The sequence below is a fragment of the Alosa pseudoharengus genome, unplaced genomic scaffold, assembly GCF_046254945.1.
Source record: "Alosa pseudoharengus isolate Yale_2024_CS ecotype anadromous, Long Island Sound unplaced genomic scaffold, YU_APseudo_1.1 YU_APseudo_1.1_scf_21, whole genome shotgun sequence".
Lineage (NCBI taxonomy): Eukaryota > Metazoa > Chordata > Actinopteri > Clupeiformes > Clupeidae > Alosa > Alosa pseudoharengus.
This window is the reverse complement of record NW_027468674.1, coordinates 24,076,650-24,094,139: the sequence shown is the minus strand read 5'-3', so window position 1 is coordinate 24,094,139 and position 17,490 is coordinate 24,076,650. Positions and strand designations below refer to the sequence as shown.

Genomic DNA, 17,490 nt, shown 5'->3' with positions numbered 1-17,490 from the left:
CTTTGGCCTGTTGGTGGCGCTAGAGTGGTCAAGGTGCCAACATGAAACTTGGAGAAATTAATCATGGGACTGTCCCCAATCAGTGTGCCAAATTTCACAACTTTTTACCAGACGGTTCTATGGGCTGCCATAGACTCCAATGGCAGAGGAAAGATGTTTAATAATAATAATAATAATAGTAAGAAATCATAGAAACACAATGGGTGCCTTCGCAGCTTCGCTGCTTGGCCCCCAATAATAAGAATTCATAGAATCACTAAGGGTTGCCTCGCAGCTTCGCTGCTTGGCCCCCAACTAGTTCCCGTCTATCCATACATCATAAAATGCATTATTAAAACTGGGTGCAGATGCTCATTTTCGGTAACATATTTGGATATTATTTCATTTGTAACCTGTCGTCTTTGTTTGTTTGTTTATCAATCTGTAGCTCTTTGTGATTGGCCAGTTAGTGCATACCGATTGCTTACTCACTGGTACTGGCCGGTGACTCCTCAGCCAATCACCAAGGTCATTGTAATCAAGCGTGTGCAGAAGAATTTGTGTCAGCCATTAGGGCTGCACGATTTGCAGGTAATTGCGATAGAATTTTTGAAAGTCAGCTTCAGTTCAATATTCCAATGTTTTTTCTTTAAGTTTGGCTACTTCTGATTGGTGAGCATGCCCAGGGCATGTGAAGCACAGCACTCCTGTTAGATGAGCTTCCCTGTCTGTCACAGTGTATGACATTAATATAAAGTCTGAGTATGACATGAATATAAATCATAGATATAGAAAGATTAACCACTGGGACAGAGTTGTGAGCTGCACAATTAATTGCAACCTTAGCGGTTAGCTAATTGCATTAGTTCAAATTGCGATTTCGATTAAAAATCGATTAATTGTGCAGCCCTATCAGCCAAAGCAACCAAGCCTTTCTGTAATCTTAGGAGCCGTAGCTTTTTTTCCCTTAGTAAAAGTCTTAGCTGCTTTGTGAATAGGCTTCTGGAGAAGACTTTTTAATGATAAAGATTAAGTGTGATTTCAGAGTACTCTTGGCATGAAGATAAAGTGCTTTGTGACTAAGCCCTGATGTACATTTGTTAATATCAGATTCTTGGCAATGGCAAAGTACATCACCCTCAACAGGGTGACTTAATAACTTAACTAAATTCCCTGACCGAAGTGGGCCATCCTGTCTTGTCTAGCCAAATTGCCCTTGTGCTCTTGCACACTAAGCCACTGCTAATAACGGGCAGACATTGAAATTCAGCATCTATATTGATAAACTGAAGTGTATTCAAGCCTGATAAAGGTTATACAGAGAGACACACCCAATAAATTAGCCATTGCCACTGCTGATGTCTGATGTCTTTCCTCTGGACAGATCCTTTCTGCATGGCTATGGGTTTGGTTGTTTACATTAGTTTGTATGAGGACACGTGTGTGTGAGACTGTGTGTGTATTGCGTGCTCTCATTCTGTGCCCACACCTTTGCCTCTGGCTCCGTCTCTATCTGCTGGGTGCTGAGCAGAATGTAGGTCAGGAAGCATCTTCTTCCCTCCACAGCGCAGCAGAGCAGGTGATGAACGGAGCCAGAATGAAGTGAATGAGAGATGGAGAGAGAGAGAGGGAGACAGAGAGAGGATGAGAGAAAGAGAGAGAGACTGTAGGTTGAGAGAGAGAGAGAGAGAGAGAGATAATGTGAGACAGTAGGTTGAGAGGGAGAGAGAGAGAAAGTGAGACAGTAGGTTAAGCAAAGAAGAGAGAGAAAGGTGTGAAGTAGGTTAAGCAAAGGAGAGAGAGAGAGAGAGAGAGAGAGAGAGAGCGCGCGAAATGAGGAAGAAAGAGTTTATATAATAAGAGAGAGGGAGAGATACCGAGAGAGGGGGCCAGAGATGGTAGCTGAGCGAGAGAATAAGAGAGCCAGAGAACAGAGGGGTGTGCGATTGCAGGGAGGGGGTAGGGAGGGGTAGTCTTGGCAGAGCTCTGTTTGAGAAAATCCGCTTGACACCGCTAATGAAGTGCGGAGCAGAGCTGTAGCAGAGCATCTCCCTGCAGAGGGACGGAGTGGCCCAGTGACGCCCGCACACAGCAGTGCGATGAGCGCAGGAGGATGAGGAAGGGCGATGAAGATGCTCATCAACACAACTTCATCTCACTGGCCTCACTGGTGTGAATGAGCAACTCTGGCTGTTTTTGTCCAGGGTCATGCTTCATGGAGTTATGGCACTCCCATGAGAATTCCGGGGGGGGGGGGGTGTCCCTCCGCTCCACTGTTGGTATGTCTTCCAACACGCCCAGGGTGTAGGGGTGGGCGATATATATCGTCTGCGATAATATCGTGATTGTTGTTTTAACGATGTGCAAATCCATTACAAATATTACATTATCGAGTATTTAAATTACTTATGGGGAAATAACACCCGAAATCAGGCATTGAAACCTCATACATTCACTAAAACCAGGAGGTGTATGAGAGAAGCCCCTGGCTGCTGCAGAGCAAGTGTCACATGATCACTAGTGGGTCCACGTTGTCACACGCATGCCTAATGTTTATTTTGTGCAGCTAGACTACTTGGGATTTTGTGCGGCTACTTCTGTTAAAGTAGCATTGATGAGACAGTCACGTTTTTTCCTACATGGTATTATATGGAGGCCTTTGAGTACTTTGTAAGCAAAGAACTCTTCTCATGTAACCCTTTTGTAAATGGACTGAAGTTTGGTCTAAATATTTACGTTTATCGATTATGCTAACCGTTAGCATCTCTATGGGATTTCTCATATACATTAGCCATAAGCTAACGCATTAGTTTCTATTCTGTAACTTGGAATGCTAACCTACATGATTGCTCTTAAACAAAACATCGAAGGAAATAACTGAGATGCACTCTGTTGGTCTGCTTCATTTTACAGTGAATCCTAAGTAAAGGTTTTTGAAAGGAACTTCAGCTTCAGACTTTCTCATGTCATTGCCACACACTCTAGTGGGGGCAGAATTGGAATGTGTCAGAGTGACAATGCATTGGTTGATTTGGTTAAAAAGTCACAGGTTAGGTTATTAGTATTGTATTGATGCTACTTATAAATAATGAGCTGTAAAGCGACTCAGAATTTTTACAACATTTTTTTAAAGGATATCGACTAATTATCGTTATCGTCAAAATCACAAAAAATATCGAGATATTATTTTTTGTCCATATCGCCCACCCCTACCAGGGTGTCTGTCCCGAAAGGATGTTTCCTTTCACTTGGATGTGTAAAAGTTGCTGTATGTTTATTTTGTGTTTGTGCACAAGATTAGATCATTTCAATTTAGCTTTTATTGATACCTTGGGAGAAATGTACCTTGCTTGTTGGAGAGAGCACAGTGTACATTAGGAACAGCCCACATCTTTTTCAAATACATTCACTTACATTAACAGTCTGAAACTACGGTCAACTAGCCTGGAAGCCAGGCCGAATTTAACCCCCGGCCACAAAATTTGAGGTCGGGAAATTCGGTTGTCACTTCCGGTTCCATTGAGAAGCCTTTATGCTTGTATGAAAACTGGGCGCACCAATCAAATCGTCTGGGCATTTATGATGATGGACAGATGAGCAACGTGCTTTGGTTGATTTTTTTTTTTTTTGGCTGTTGCTAGAAAAGCTAGATGTTTAGGTTTCGCTATTGCGTCTGTTGTTCGAGATATTGACAGCGCAATAGCTTTAAAAAAAACTAATGGAAAACAGCTATTGAGGTATTTGTTGAGAAGGATGTTTTGGCTGTTCTCCCTACATGATTTATAGTAGGCTATTTAGTTGCTCTAATTGGTTAGGTCTATCCAATTGTGTGCAGATGCATTTTTTTTCTCCTGTATCGGCTAAAACACACATTTTACATATGAATTTAATGTCCCATTGCATATTTGCCCCAGCAGCTGAGCAGCAGTTCTGTGTATCCCCATAAACTGCTGGTTGTAGTTGTGTGCTTTATTGATAACATCATGGCTGACCGTCGTCTGCGCGTGTGTTGAGTGAATAGAAGCTGGCTGTCCATCTGCTGAATGAGAGGATTAATGGATTACTTTTGAAATTGTGACTGACTGACTGACTGACTGACTGAGTGAGTAACTGAAGCTAAGCTAGGCAGTGGCATGAAACTAAGCCAGTGGTTTAGACATAGGCAGCTGATGCTCTGTGTGGTTCAGCATGCAGTGCAACACTGAATGTTGAGGCCTTTTTATATCCGTCTAATTCAGTGATTGCAACCATAAATGCATGCATTGAGTCCACAACCTAGGCTAGACCCTCAGTATTACTGTATACCTCCGTGAATTTGCATGATCTTGCACTTGTGTAAACTGTAATATACTGATAATGGCATAGCTGCAGTCCTAAATAAAAAAAAATGACATTGTCAGTGATCAATAGCCTCAATTATTTTATCAAGAAAAAGTGTTTTTATTTTCAATTTGAATAGTCTCTTGGCAACAGATTCTGGGATTTGTCCTCTTTTTTTTGGATCAACTGTAAGGAGGATAAAGGAGCAATTCTCTGCTGTAGCCTTGTCTCCCGCTCCCACGGTTATGGAGGAGCGTCTTTACCAGCAAGCAGGGGTGGGGGGTGGGGTTGTTTGGAATGAGTTGTTTGGGTGATGCTGCAGCCTAAGAGACAGCGACAGAGAGGGGGGGGGGAGACCGAGAACAACAGAGAGAGGCAAGGAGGGAGCCATCCGCATAGCAGTGAGGTGGCATCAGCCCTATTCATTATTTAGCCTGCCTCAAAGGAGAAAGAGCAGCTCCTCAGAGAGAGAGAGAGAGAAGAGAGAGTGAGAGAGAGAGGAGAGGGAGGGAGTGTGAGAGAGAGAGAGAGAGAGAGAGAGAGAGAGGGGAGAAGAGAGAGGAGGGGGATCACAGAGAGAGAGGAGAGAGAGAGAGAGAAGAGAGAGGAGAGGATCACAGCGAGAGAGGAAAGAGAGAGAAGAGAGGAGAGAGAGAGAGGAGGGGGATCACAAAGCGGCTGGAGACAGCTGGTCTTCTTTTTCTCATCACTCGCTCACTCTCTCTCTGCCTGCGCCTGTGTGTGTCGGGGAGGGAGGCGCGACGTCACCACTCTGAGTGCAACTGCAGCCTCACACATACTCACAAACACACACATACACACACACGCTCTCTCTCTCTCGCACGCTCACTGACACTTTTTCCCTCTCTGTCTCTCGCTCACATACATTCACCGGTACTCCTCTCTTCCCCCTTTTCTCTCTCACTCTCTCGCACACACTTGCTTACCATCTCTCTCTCTCTCACACACACACACACACACACACACACACACACACACACACACACACACACACACAAACACAGCGCTCGGCATACAGTTTGACATCGCTCCACGCAGTTTGGCTCCTGTCGCTAGCCGCTATCTCTGCTGCTGCTTCTGCTGCGGTCCACACAAGGCTGATGGGATTGCGCGCGGGAGCGCGACAGCACTGGACGCCGGACGGCTGAATCCATAGCGGCAGGCACACGGCGGCGGTGGTGGTGGCGTCAGCAGCACCGGTGGTGGTGGTGGTGCTTGTTGGGCCACCATGAGCCCCGGCTGCATGCTGCTGCTGGTGTTCGGCTTCGTGGGCGGAGCGGTGGTGGTCAACTCGGCCGTGCTGGTGTCGCTCTCGGTGCTGCTGCTCGTCCACTACTCCGTTTCCGGGCGCCTGCCCGCCCTCACACACTCACTGCCCGGGATCAGCAGGTACAGAGAGAGAGAGAGAGAGAGAGAGAGAGAGAATGCAGGAGAGGAATGAGGTAGAGAGTGATAGGAATGTGTGAAGAGAGGGAGGGAGGGGAGGTTTGACATAACCGAATAGAAAGAGGTGTAGAGAAAATGGCAAGAAAGTCTGAACGAGAGGGGGGGGGGGAGAGAAGGAGAGAAAGAGAAGCATCAACGAAGGTGTGGTGGGAAGAAGAAAGTGTGTGAAAGAGGGAGAGATGATCGGGATTGTGTGTTTGGAGGTGCTGTGTGCGTGCTACTGTTTTGCCTCCTTCCTCCTCCTCCTCTTCCTCCCTCCTTTCTCCGTCTCTGTCCCACTTTCCTCTACCTCGGCTCTGCGCCACTCTGCTCTGTCATGGCTCTGTGATGAAGCATCCTCCCTCGCTCATTTTTACCGTCTTCCCTCCAGTGTCTCTCTCTCTCTCCTGTTTGTTTTGTTTACCATCTCACCATCATGGCCATTCTCTCGCGCGGCATCACTGTCCTATCTGACCTACTTTTCTTCAGTGCTGTTTGTTTTGTGTTTACCTCGTAGACATCTCTCTCCTCCCACTCTCACATCAGCATGGTAAACATGTCTGAGATGGCAAGATGGACAGTGAAAGTTTGAATGTCGATGCTGTTTGATTAGTATTAGTTTGTTCATAATAATAGATGTATAAATGGTAGATGTTGTTAGATGTTGTGTAGGGGGATTATATTAAACTATATTAATTATGTAACGGTAGATGTGTGTGTGTGTGTGTATATATAGGAGGATTATATTAATGTATATTAATTATGTAATGGTAGATGTCGTGTGTGTACACTGTATAGGGGGACGTTTTGGGTGTAAGGCGTTTTTTTATGAGAGCACTCTGCCAGTCCAGGGCCTTCTCACGCACAGTGGGCATGGCTGCTGTTGTTCAGCTGGACTCGCAGGGACACGGGGGGTGATGGCTCACTGTTCTGTTCCCTAGCCTCTGAGAGCTGGTCTCCATGGGGATGAGCTCACCATTGTTGTGGGCTTATTATTATGGGCTGTCTCATGCGCACAGCAGCAGCAGAATGCTGGCCTCTGCATTTGACACTTAGCACTTGCCTTTTTCACCTGCCCGATGACTGCATTAATGGCCAGGCAACAGACCGGAGACTGTCCTTGGTACGATGTCCTCTTTCTCTGTCTGTGTGCCATAGTAAGGATTACTTTTTTCTGTTCGTCGCCCTAACCCCTAGCGCCAGAATCGGGGTGACGTAACAGAATTGGGCAATCAAGGTATAATGGAAGGGGATCCTCTCCGAGTGAGGAAGTATTTCAACGTCAGATAATGTGGACAGTGTTGACCTGTGTGTTTATTTGGGCAAAAAGCTGTCGTCTCTATGGTAATGTTATTTATCTTCTGCACCCATTCAAACAGGACTTTGATTAAAGTTTGTCTCCAGGGGGAATTGCCTGGGCTACATGTGTCAGGCTTAAGCCAAGACCCTCAGTGGCTCTCCATTTAAACTCTGTTATCAGGCAGCGCAGCTCAGGGCTGGGGAACTGGAGAAGATTAGTTTGGGTGAAAGCGCTGCTCTGGGAGGTCTTCAGGCACAGAACAGAATTATACACAGTAGCAGCCAGTCTGAGCCAGTCAGTCAGTAAGGTCTCTACTGAGACGGAAAAGTTCTTCCTTTCTTCCTGAGACAGCTCGTCAATTTCACCCATTTTCTTCATGTGGATTTTTCTCACAGTCAAAGTTAATATATGCATCAGCGTTGTCATTGGATACCTATCATTGCATCTAAAGGCACATTAATTGGCTGCAGAGCAACTGCATCTGCATGCTAATTCTGGAAACAAACAAATGAAAATGGTACAATATCCTGTGTTGAGATGATGCTGCTTCAGAACAATATTTTGTAGGGTATTGGAAATGTATTATTAAAAAGTGTCTATGTTAAAGAACCGACTTTGAGCCACTGCTATCTTGAATTGCCTTACTTTGGTAGAATTTGTACATCAAACCTTATATTCCTGTTTGCCGTGATGTTACAGACCTAAATTTATGGTGCTTGCCACAGAAGACATTCATTTCCATCCATTAGCTTTTGCCACACATGGAAAAAATTGCCATTATAATGTTTTACCTCCGCCCATTGAGTGTAGAAATTGGAATTGGATGGTTCATCCAAATTCCTTAGTGGAGTATTCAGTTGCTCTCAAGCAGTACCAAAGGTGTTCCTTACCTTTGCACCATGCATAGGATCTTTTTAATAAGTCATATCAAGTATCATCACAACCAATGCTGTTTTGGCAAAAGTAACTTTTAGCCATCAGGTCATTGTCTGTCACTGCCGCCAGGCTGTCGGTGGTGATGAACATCTGATTGACGTGTGTTGAAGGAGCGTATAGGAAATCAATGGTGCAACTGGTGTGGTGCATCTTGGTCTATGCTGCTCAGTGCTCAGCAGTGCGCAAACGTTCGTTTAACCTCTGACTATGGATAATCCAATTCCTACTCTTTGGTGCTGTGTGGGCCATGTGATCTTACACACACACACACACACACACACACACACACTGCTGGCCTTGTAGTGACCTCCTCGCCTCTGCCCAGCATTCCCAACAGAATGTCCAGTCAGCAAGTTCAGCCCTGCAGCAGTGAATAGAGCTGAACACTTAACCACATTCACACCAGCTGTGGTCACAGAGAAAGACAAGAGACCCAGAGAGTCAAAGAGAAAGAGCGTCATAGAGAAAGGGAGCCAGAGAGAAAGGGAGCCAATCAAGAATGACCTTAATGCACAGTGGAGAGTCTGGGTACTGTACTTACAGCATATGCAGCCTTTGCACATATGTGTGTGTGTGTTTGTGTGTCTGTGTGTGTGTGTGTGTGTGTGTGTGTGTGTGTGTGTCTGTGTCAGAAAAAGAGAGACTCCTAGAAAAAGAAAGACTACTGTACTTCCAGCGTATGCAGGTTATGCACATATGTGTGTGTCTGTGTCAGATAAAAGATAAGAAAGAGCAACAACTACAGAAAGAAAGACATGGGGCTGGGGGGGACAAGTGATGGAGGAGAGGGCAACTGGGCCTCTTGCGTTTCTCTCTGTGCCAGTTCCTGGCAACGCGGAGCCCTTTGAAGTGGGGAGACCACCGCTTGTCCTTCACATTAATTCAGGAGATGGAAAGAGGGAGGGAGGAGAAAGGGCAGCTGAATGCACATTAACTTGGGTTGTCATGGCGAGGCCCCGCGGGACATCGCAGTAAACACAACACCTTGACCTGAGCAAAGAATTACCCCAGCGAATTAACAATCAGTTAAACATGTTTTTTTAAAAGATCAAGTTTGTTTCAGTTACAGATAGCTGACTAATGATTAGTTAATAATTGGTTCATTGATCTATTGTGATGTTCATTGATCCGCAATAACATCTTTTGTTTTGTCTAATCATCATCATAAATGCCTATTCTGTTTGTTTCTGAACTGGCCTCAAAACACACTGTGTAAAATGAGAACTGATAATTAAGTGTGTGTGTGGTGTGCTGGTTTTAATGGATGAATGCATGTTTATGTCCACTGCAGGAAGGAACGTCCAGTTTCCATGGGCATCTTCCCCCTGCCAGGCGGCGAGACTTTGACCCCTGACCTTCCAAGAGATGTTGTGGAGACTCCGGAGACAGACTCCTGGAGATACAACGACCTGAGCCACCCGCGCTCCAACACCAGTCTCAAGGTGGGTAGGCCTGGCCTCTGCTTGGAGCAATCATCAGCAGGGTTTGAGCTGGACCATTAGTACTCTTCTCAAACATCTTGAAAAGAAAGTTAGCTTTTGACCTTAGCCAGCTACGTTCTAATACCAGTTTCTAGGTGGCTAGACCAAGCCTCTCTTCACACAGGTACTTCACAGGTTTCCCTGTTTACCTCTGTTAGTTGGATTTGATGTATTATTGTATTCTGTTACACCTTGCAATTCTGTTTTCAATACACACCATTTCTCACCATTTGTGAAAGGCTGACACGTGTGGAGAATGAACCTATAGTTAATGTAGGAATCATGAGCTCATGCTCGGTGTAGTTCCTCTGCACCATAGCAACCAGGACGAGTCCCTTTAAGAGCCAAAGGACAGTCCGTCTTCTGCCCCTTTTCAAAATTCCAGGAATTGCACTCTGATCTCATCGAGTCCCCTAATGGATTACGCCATCGGTTTTGCTCCCATTGAGTTTGTGTTCCCTTTTGCTCAAAGCCTCCTTCTGTGGGCAGCGCATGTTTAAAAGACTCCCTCCGACCAGGAGGTGCCAAGCCAGAGGAAGCCCTATGTGGAGTGGGGGGCCCTCCAGGACGTGCCCAGCCTGCCTAAGGCCTCCGTCTGAAAAGGCCACTCAGGCTAGTGGGTTGATGTGCCAATGGTGATCTCACATCCCACCCCTCTTACCCCAACTGCAGAGGCTCTCTGAGGTCACTAGCATCTTAATGCTGCCCTGCATAAAGACTACAGATAGCATTCGTACAGTAGAAAGAGTTTATTTTGGAAAGGGTGAGATTCCTGTTCACAGTTTCAGTTTACGGTTATGAACTGAAATTGGTGGACATTAATAAATTGGTGGCATAGTGCCCTGCAGTGACAGAGTTTTTTTTTTTTTTTTGGTGTGAAAGGATTTCCACAGGAAGAGGTAGTTGTGCAGGACAAAGGGGCGAGGTTCAAAGGTCAAGTGCACACAGGCAATGTGTGTCTGGAACTCCCTCTTTCCTGTAGAGACCACCTCTGTTGTTGTCAACGGAGACCATGCCGCCAGGCTCCCTCATGAATATGCCGTCTGATTAAGTATTTAATATGTTTCCGTAGCAGTTTGCCAGATGGGCAGACCAACTGTCTCTCTCTCTTCTGTGAGTCGCTGTGAAATCACATGCTCTCAATGTAGCTACATTCAGAACATCATGAGAAGAATTTGTGAGCATTCAGCGTTTCACTTCCTCTCAGTTTTTTTTCAGTTCGGGACTATTTCTTCATGCGGATGTGAAACGGTCTTCAGCGTTTGTGTACTGTGAAGATAAGGGTCCAAGACACATTTATACACATTTATACCAAATGTCAATTAAGCAAACAAATGTTGAACATAATACTATGACCACTTCTGCAGCATTACCTGTTTGACCTCAGAGGATAATGATGATAGACGTGGCGTCGTCTAGTCTTTCACACACACTTAAAGATCCATTAGCAAGCTTGTTTCTTCCACACATGTGTGCACACACACACACACACACAAACAAAATAGCATCTGTGCTCCAATTTAGCTGTCCCGTCCCGCATATAGAAGGTACCTTTCTAGGACATCATTAAAATGATAATACACAAGGCACAATAATGAGCAGTTGCTGGGCAATGCCCCTGGCTATTGTCGTTCTGGCATGTTGCCTCTGGTATTTTTTTCTTTTCTGGAGAATAATCAGTAGGCAAATTTTCATGATCCTCCAAACAGAACACATGAAACTGGTTATGTGGTTGCTTAGCAATGTTTCTCAAAAAGTTCCCCATGGATCATCACCCTTTAGATGGACTGCTTGAGGTGCCATGAGGGCCCCAGATCATCTAGATATTACTCCCCAGACTGTTCTGAGTGTCAACATCTTAAATCTCTTACATGCCTTTGCTTTCAATCCCAACTAATGCCCCTCTCGTGCCAGGCTGAGGTGGAGCTTCGTTCATTTAAATTCATTAGTTCCTCCTCATCTGCGTAATGTTTGAGTCTGCCAGCATTTGACCTACTTGAGCTGTTGCTATGGCTGGGGGAAAGGCCTATTTTTGTCTCTGAAGATTACATGGCAATTTCATGATGACGTCCTCCTTGGTCAGATGTGCGCCTTTTTTTTTCTCTAATTGCATAAGAAACACCTGCATTTTCACAGTAGTCTATTATGCTTTCATAAATAAAAGCAATGCAAGGAATTTGAAACCTTTGCCAGAACAATATTTTAAATCAGTTTTGTGCACATAATACCAATATATATGTTGTTCACATACACATACATGGCTAATATGCACAGAATCGTCCAGTTTCTTGCATAGTTTAGATCATCCACTTCATATTACATCACAAGGGAGGCGTGTTTTTCTTCAATGTGTTGGTCACAAGATGACCAATGGCATTCATGTCGGCTGGTCCGAGTCCCACGCCCTCCCTCTCAGTTGCCGGTGGCACCACCTCAGAGACCGGTGGCACAAAAGCCTCTTCACGGTGGAACACACACACACACACACACACACACACACACACACACACACACACACACACACACACACACAGATGCTCCTTTGTGTTTTGTGTGACTCGACACTTTCTGAGTTTGTCTCAGCCATCTGTTTTGACATCTCTTTTGCGCTGTGGTGGTCCCATTGCCAAAGCCATATACCACAACAGCATGAGCTCATCAGGTGTCTCTCTAGACAGACTGACTTCTAATTGTCAGGTGAGGTCAGCAAGAACAACAATGCCAGGCCTGGGATTGGTGGAGCCACCGCTACCATGGCAACAAGGAAAGTGGATGATACCAGCTTGTGGGAAGGGTGCACTCCCATAGGACGACTGTGTCCTAAAAGAAAGATTGAGAGGGAAGCGAAAACAAAGAGTGTGTGTGTGTGTGTGTGTGTGTGTGTGTGTGTGTGTGTGTGTGTGTGTGTGTGTGTGTGTGTGTGTGTGTGTGTGTGTGTGTGTGTGTGTGTGTGTGTGTGTGTGTGTGTGTGTGTGTGTGTGTGTGTGTGTGTGTGTGTGTGTGTGTGAGAGAAGGAAAGCCGAGCTGTGTAGCATTGTTAATGACTTGTGAAATGCTTTTGAATATTTCATCTTGCTTATGGGTTTATTTTTGGTAAGGGCTTGGAGGTCTCTGTACTTTGTCTGAAGTTGACATTGCTGTGTGCTCACTCTGGATTAATGGCTGATCTCATGATTAATTGAATTGAAGTGAACTGTTTCTTTTTTTAGAAGGCCGTCACCTGCAAATAACTTGATTCACAGAAACCAATGACCAACCTTCCCATTAGGTTAATGGACAGTTCTAAGCGTCAAAGTGTAACACCAGGTTCTAGATCGCTAAATGTTTTAATTTCTTTTTGCAAATGTATCAGCTTTACTTGTGTGGTTCTATAGCCATGCACTGTGTGTTTTAACGTACATTTTCTATTTTGTTATGTGTTGTATTTTAAACCCTTTTGAACTAGCTGGACATTTAGGCAAGTACTGTAGGTCTGCATCAGAGGGAGATTCCTGTTCCCCTGTAATGAGGGAAGGTTTGGGAAACCAGAAGTGTCTGTTTGTAGGCCAGAGCCTTGTGTTGGGATGGCACGCTGCGCTGCAGAAGCTAGCGCTGTTGCCCGTCTCTCCTCCGCTCCCCAGCTGGGACGGGGTAACACGAGCACTCAGGGGGGGGCTATGGGTGAAACAGAGGAAGTGTTTTATTACCCTCAGACAGGGTTCTGCTGAGGCCGACCGCGGCCCACCTCGCTCGCTAACTGACCCCCCTTCTTTCCAAGCAGCTTGAGGACGAGCCTCCTCCTAAGCCCCAGGAGGGTAAGGTCCTGCCGGAGGTTTGGGAGACTATCCTGGAGGAGACGCAGGTAGCCGGTCTTCTCTCCCACCGCCAGTGGGTGCCAATGATCTAACAATAACCCCAAAACAACAAACACTGATCACCGTGGCAACGGCAGCCTAGCCGGCCCGATTCTGTCGGCCTGTAGTTGCCTGTCGCCTGGCCTCATGACAAATCTTCATTGCATTTCTGTGTGCGTGGGAATCAAAGGGCAGGCCATGAAGTGTGCTGCATGCAACCACTCTAACACAGGGATGGGCGATCTTATCCAGGAAAGGGTCATTAAGGTGGACGTTAATTGGGTCAGGGTTTATCATTTGCTTCTGAATATGTTAGCCAGGAGGACCCCTGATAAGTTAATGTAATCTGTCCATTTAAATGCACAGCATGCCCTTGCATGGATAAAAAAAAAACACCATCACTGCAAAGTGAATTATCTTTAATGACCTCTGGTTAAATGGATATGTCAAAGTTGTGAACAAACTGAAGGACTTGAAGTTGGTGTCAGTGGGTTGTTGTGGTTGCGGATCACTACAGTGCCTGTAGTGATCCGTTGATACTTCATGAGATTTTACTCACTGGGGTAGTAGGGTCTGGATTATTAAAATGTTAAAATTCAATCTGTAGATGGCCACCTGTAGTATCTCATTTGCTTTTTAATTTGTCTAACCCTGCAGTAGCTATAACCAGGCAGTAGTATAGTATGTTGCCATTAGTGAGTCTTTGTTCATTTATCATTTATTTGTTTTTTCTGCTCTTTGAAATCGCCAAGTGTGGTTGCACTTTATCAATATGTGCTTGCAACAAGCCAAGCTTTAGGAGGTATATTTATGTGTAGGTGCCCTTGACCTTGTCGGAAGTAGAGCAATGGATCTGTTGGCAGTAGCCCACTCTGAAGCGTCAAGGACATGGAAGAGTGATGACATTTGACTGGCTGTACTGCACTAAGGCAGACAGATACAAGAATGTTAGTGTGGCGACAAGGGCAGTAAACAACAAGGTACTGTTTGAATGTAGGTTGTTTTGGAGGGAAAAGAAATGTTAATTTGTCACAAGTGAAGGATGTTGGGTGGAGCGGTTTTCTGCTGATGCCTTGTTCTCTTCTTTACCCGTCATGATGGCAATAGTCTTGAGAAAAGACTACAGCATAAAGTTTGCTTTTTCCATGTATTTGTTTTTTCATTTATTAACCAGGGTGTGTGTGTGTGTGTGTTTGTTTGGGTGACGGAATGCGAGCAAATGAGTGTGTGCACATGTGTGCATCGGTTTGCAGTTTTTTCACTGATGTGGTATTAATCGTACAGGTTTTGGGAAAGCCATTTCTTTGAAGGCTAACTCTGGATTGCTTTTGGCAAAGCTACCCTTCAAAGAAAGAATCACCGACAAAGCCAACAATTAACACCTCCCGGTCAGCCAAATTACATTTTAATCATGTTTCCAGCAGCAGACTTCACTCCGCTACCTCCAGGAATAATTCCTTGAACTCGAAACTCTGGTCAGTTTGGCTGACTGGCTGCAGATCTAGATGTAGGACATCATGGCTCCAGAACTTTCTAACACATAGGCCTAACTAATAATAGATTTCCAGTGGGGACCTCTACCTGGCTGCCTTCTCCCAGCTCTGTGGCTCCTTCCTCAGCAGAGCGGGGCTGACGTGTGTGTGTGTGTGTGTGTGTGTGTGTGTTGTGTGTGTGTGTGTGTGTGTGTGTGTGTGTGTGTGTGTGTGTGTGTGTGTGTGTGTTTGTCCGTGTGTGTGTGTGTGTGTGTGTGTGTGTGTGTGTGTGTGTGACGGGAGTCTTCTAGTTTTACTGACCTTGATCATGGTTGTTTTTCCCAAACCTCCTTCGTGTAGCATTCGTCCGTAGACTCCCCTCCTAGTGCCTGTCTCTGACTTTAGAGTGTGAGCAAGACCATGGTGGGGGTGTAGATTTCTTACACTGTGTTTTGTTCATGGCTTCGCAGGATGAGCTGTCGGGCGCACATCGCGGTGGCTCCAAGTTGGGCACGCCCATGTCCAACGCGAGCCGTGGTGGGTCCAAGTTGGGCACGCCCATGTCCGACGCGAGCCGTGGTGGGTCAATGATGGGCACGCCAATATCCGATGCGAGCCGTGTTGGGTCAATGATGGGCACGCCAATATCCGACGCGAGCCGTGTTGGGTCCAAGGCAGGCACGCCCATGTCGGAAACGAGCCGTGGTGGGTCCAAGGCGGGCACACCCATGTCCACCACTGCCTCCGACATGACCCGCGGTGGCTCCAACTCTGCCACGCCCATGTCCAACGCTACCTCCGGCGACGTCGCCATTGCGTCAGTGGACACGCCGCGGGTGGAGGAGGCGGACAGCCTGAACCGGAACCTGGACAGCAGCGACAGGAAGCCCGACAACAGCAAGAACATCATGATGCAGGAGGGCGCAGGAACGGGCACATTAGCGGGCGTAGGAGTGGGCGCGTTAGCGGGCGTAGGAGTGGGCGCATTAGCGGGCGTAGGAGCAGGCGCAGGACTTGGCGCAGGACTTGGCGCAGGACTTGGCGCAGGAACGGGTGCCGGAATGGGTGCAGGAGTGGGTGCAGGAACGGGTGCCGGAATGGGTGCAGGAGTGGGTGCAGGACTTGGCACTGGAGTGGGCACATTAGCAGGCATAGGAGTGGGTGCAGAAGTGGGTGCAGGACTTGGCACTGGAGTGGGCACATTAGCGGGCGTAGGAGTGGGTGCAGGAGTGGGCACATTAGGGGGCGTAGAAGTGGGTGCAGGAGTGGGTGCAGGACTTGGCACTGGAGTTGGCGCAGGAATACGCGCAGGAACGGGCACAGACACAACCTCATCAGGTGAGGGCGGATGGTACACAGGAGATGGTGCAGAATGTCGAGGGACTATTATTTAGGGGCCTGTGCAATGTTTGTAGATTTGATTAATTTTTTTCCTACATTACATTTGTCATGTTTGACATTGATGTTTACAGAATCAATAGAAAACACGGAGCGGTCAGAAGTGCAGGCAATAATTGAGTCCACTCCTGAGCTGGACATGGACCTGAGTGGATGCAAAGGAGCCAGGTAACACCACCTAACTCAAAACACACCAGCCATGTTTTCAGGAACTCCACCCCTTACCCTTTTAAAGTTTAGTCAAAATGTAGTATAGCTAAAAAAGCAAAACAGTGCTGTGTAGATAACCCTTAAAGGTAGGGTTAGCAATGCTAAGTGATTTACACTTTTTGTAACATTCAGGGAATATCTCCTCACTTTTACACTGTACACTGTTAAAATATAAGTCCTCTTACACAGCCTTGGCTCCATGAACTGGAAACAAACTAAATGTGGGCAGCCTGTCGATAACAATAACGAAACATTGTGTGGAGTTTCTCCGGAGCACAGAAGGAAGGGGTGTTTTGTTTGGTTTTTGGTTTGAATATAACGTACGTTGCTTTGGAAAAATTTGTCTGCTAAAAACATAAACATCAACGCGCGACGTCATCCAGCATCGCTATCCTTTGATTTGATCCTCAGTGGTCTCCCTCTGCTCCCTGTCATCTGCTCACCTGTGTCTCCTAATTTCGCTCACCTTTCTCCGCGTCTCCACCAGTACTCCAACCAAAGGGATCGAGAACTTGGCATTTGACCGCAACACGGACTCACTGTTCGAGGAGCTCTCTTCAGCCGGTAACGACCTCATAGGAGACGTGGACGAGGGCGCAGACCTGCTGGGTAAGAGACACAGTGTTTAAATCTCAGCGGCAGGCTGGTGTGCTGGTTGCGTAGTTTGTTAATACATTTCCATAGTTCCAGAGCAGGAGATGGAGTTGTGCATGTCGCACTATTACAGGGAAGCTACACCAGGCGCGTACAGTAACTGAAACGTTCCATTCGCGTTGCGTCTGCTGCAACAATTAGCTTCCATTATAATAAATGGAAGTAGCTACACCAGATATGATAGAGGCGCGTACGTTCGGAAAAAAAAACAGACCAGTCTTCTAAAATGTTTTTTACGCGTTGTGAAATGGAACGCTTCAGTCATGCACCTGGTTTACAGGTAGCTTCCCTGTTAGTATCCAGTTTGTCTGTAGAAGTTCTTCCTTCTTTTCTCCCTGTGTGCTTTTTTGTCCATTGTCTCCCATTTTACTCACCATCCTTAGGTGTATGTTTTTATGTGAATTTTGCGTGTGTGTGTGTGACTGTATGTGAATGTTACTGTAGCACACAGGGACAAGAGT

General features: G+C 46.2%; 1 protein-coding gene across 1 annotated transcript in view; it reads left to right on the top strand.

Annotated features, from left to right (window-relative positions):
• spag9b (sperm associated antigen 9b) overlaps positions 1-17,490 on the top strand; it is an 81,822-nt gene that overhangs the window by 40,929 nt on the left and 23,403 nt on the right. The window contains exons 5-8 of the mRNA XM_076298235.1: positions 9,273-9,423; positions 15,238-16,105; positions 16,240-16,333; positions 16,863-16,984. Of these exons, the coding sequence (XP_076154350.1) occupies positions 9,273-9,423; positions 15,238-16,105; positions 16,240-16,333; positions 16,863-16,984 (1,235 nt within the window). The remainder of the gene's footprint in view (positions 1-9,272; positions 9,424-15,237; positions 16,106-16,239; positions 16,334-16,862; positions 16,985-17,490) is intronic.